Source organism: Martes martes, assembly GCF_963455335.1.
Source record: "Martes martes genome assembly, chromosome: 6".
NCBI lineage: Eukaryota > Metazoa > Chordata > Mammalia > Carnivora > Mustelidae > Martes > Martes martes.
In genome coordinates, this window is record NC_137893.1 from 146,971,307 (window position 1) to 146,972,960 (window position 1,654).

General features: G+C 45.4%; 1 protein-coding gene across 1 annotated transcript; it reads left to right on the forward strand.

The window, feature by feature from the left end:
• Positions 1-203: 203 nt before the first annotated feature.
• LOC308344440 (putative olfactory receptor 2B8) lies at positions 204-1,142 on the forward strand (the record flags this gene model as incomplete). The annotated part of the gene is made up of 1 exon (XM_080805982.1): positions 204-1,142. One exon carries the CDS (start codon positions 204-206, stop codon positions 1,140-1,142), a length of 939 nt encoding a protein of 312 aa, XP_080662108.1.
• Positions 1,143-1,654: the final 512 nt, after the last annotated feature.

A 1,654-nucleotide genomic window follows, 5' to 3' on the forward strand; every position in this document is an offset into this window, starting at 1 on the left:
AGTGTTGGCCACTATATTGGTAAAAACTACGTCAATATAAATGAGTACATCATTTTTTCAAATAATTGCTGATAAAAATCCCATGACCCTGTCTTATAACATGATAGATCCATACCCCAACCCCCCAACTGTTTATTTTTTTGAAGATTTCTTTAAAAATTGCTAAATGCTTCGTCCTGACAGGAAACATGTGCTAACAGAGGATGGAACAGAAGAATGGCAGTTCTTCCACGGGGTTTATCCTGCTGGGGTTCTCTGACCGGCCTCAACTGGAACTAGTCCTCTTTGTGGTCCTCCTGATCTTCTATCTGTTCACTCTGCTGGGAAACACCACCATCATTGCCTTGGCCCAACTGGACCCACATCTTCAGACTCCCATGTACTTTTTCCTCTCCAACCTAAGCTTTCTGGACCTGTGTTACACGACCAGCACTGTCCCGCAGCTCCTGGTTCATCTCAGAACAGCAGACAAGTCTATTTCCTTTGGTGGCTGTGTAGTTCAGCTGTTTGTTGCTCTAGGGTTGGGAGGAACAGAATGCATTCTGTTAGGAGTCATGGCGTTTGACCGCTATGCAGCCATCTGCAAGCCCCTGCAGTACACCGTGATCATGCACCCCCGCCTCTGTGCCCTCATGGCTTCTGCATCGTGGTTCGTTGGTTTTGCCAACTCCTCACTGCAGACAGTGCTCACATTCCCTTTACCACTTTGTGGGAGAAATAAAATAGACCACTTCTTTTGTGAGGTCCCCGCACTGCTCAAGCTTGCCTGTGTTGACACCACTGTGAATGAGTCTGTGCTCTTCTTTGTCGGTGTGGTCATTCTCATTGTACCTCTGGCATTAATCACAGTCTCCTATGGTCGGATCGTCAGGGCGGTCTTAAGAATAAAGTCATCTGCGGGGCAGAGGAAAGCGTTTGGCACATGTGGGTCCCACATCACAGTGGTCTCCCTGTTCTATGGCACGGCCATCTATGCTTACCTCCAGCCCAGCAACAACTACTCCCAGGATCAGGGCAAGTTAAGTTCTCTCTTCTACACTATCGTCACGCCCATGGTCAACCCCGTCATATATACACTGCGGAACAAGGATGTGATGGGAGCAATGAAGAAGGTGTTTTGCAGGGGCCAGGACTCCAGATGACTGGGCGGGGAAAACCCTTTGATGGAACACATTGAATGCCAGGGCATGTAAGATGTTTGTGTCCTTCTTGCATCACTCAGAATTCTCTCTGACATCTCTCAAGGGAATTGCTTTACCTGATGCCTTTATGAAAGTGCATGTTCAAAATCTAAGCTCATGGATTCATGCAGCCTCCACAGATACAACCTAGTGTCCTAGAGCACATTCATCATATTGTTATTTTAAAATTTCAGAGGTTTTTCATATTCCCCCCTCATTTGGGAACACTATTCCATTCCTTTTTGCAAGAAGACACACACATATCATAAAGTCATGCGGAGATAAGAACACAAATGACTAAAACATGATAAGAAATACAAATATTTTAGCATTTTTCTAGCAAATTGTTGGAGGCATATCATTTATTCTTGCATCGTGACCATGGCTCTATTACGAGGTCCACAGGCTGACTGTATCACAGCTTTTTCATAGAAGTAGGTGGGCAACTCGGGGAAAAACAAACTTTTAGCTCA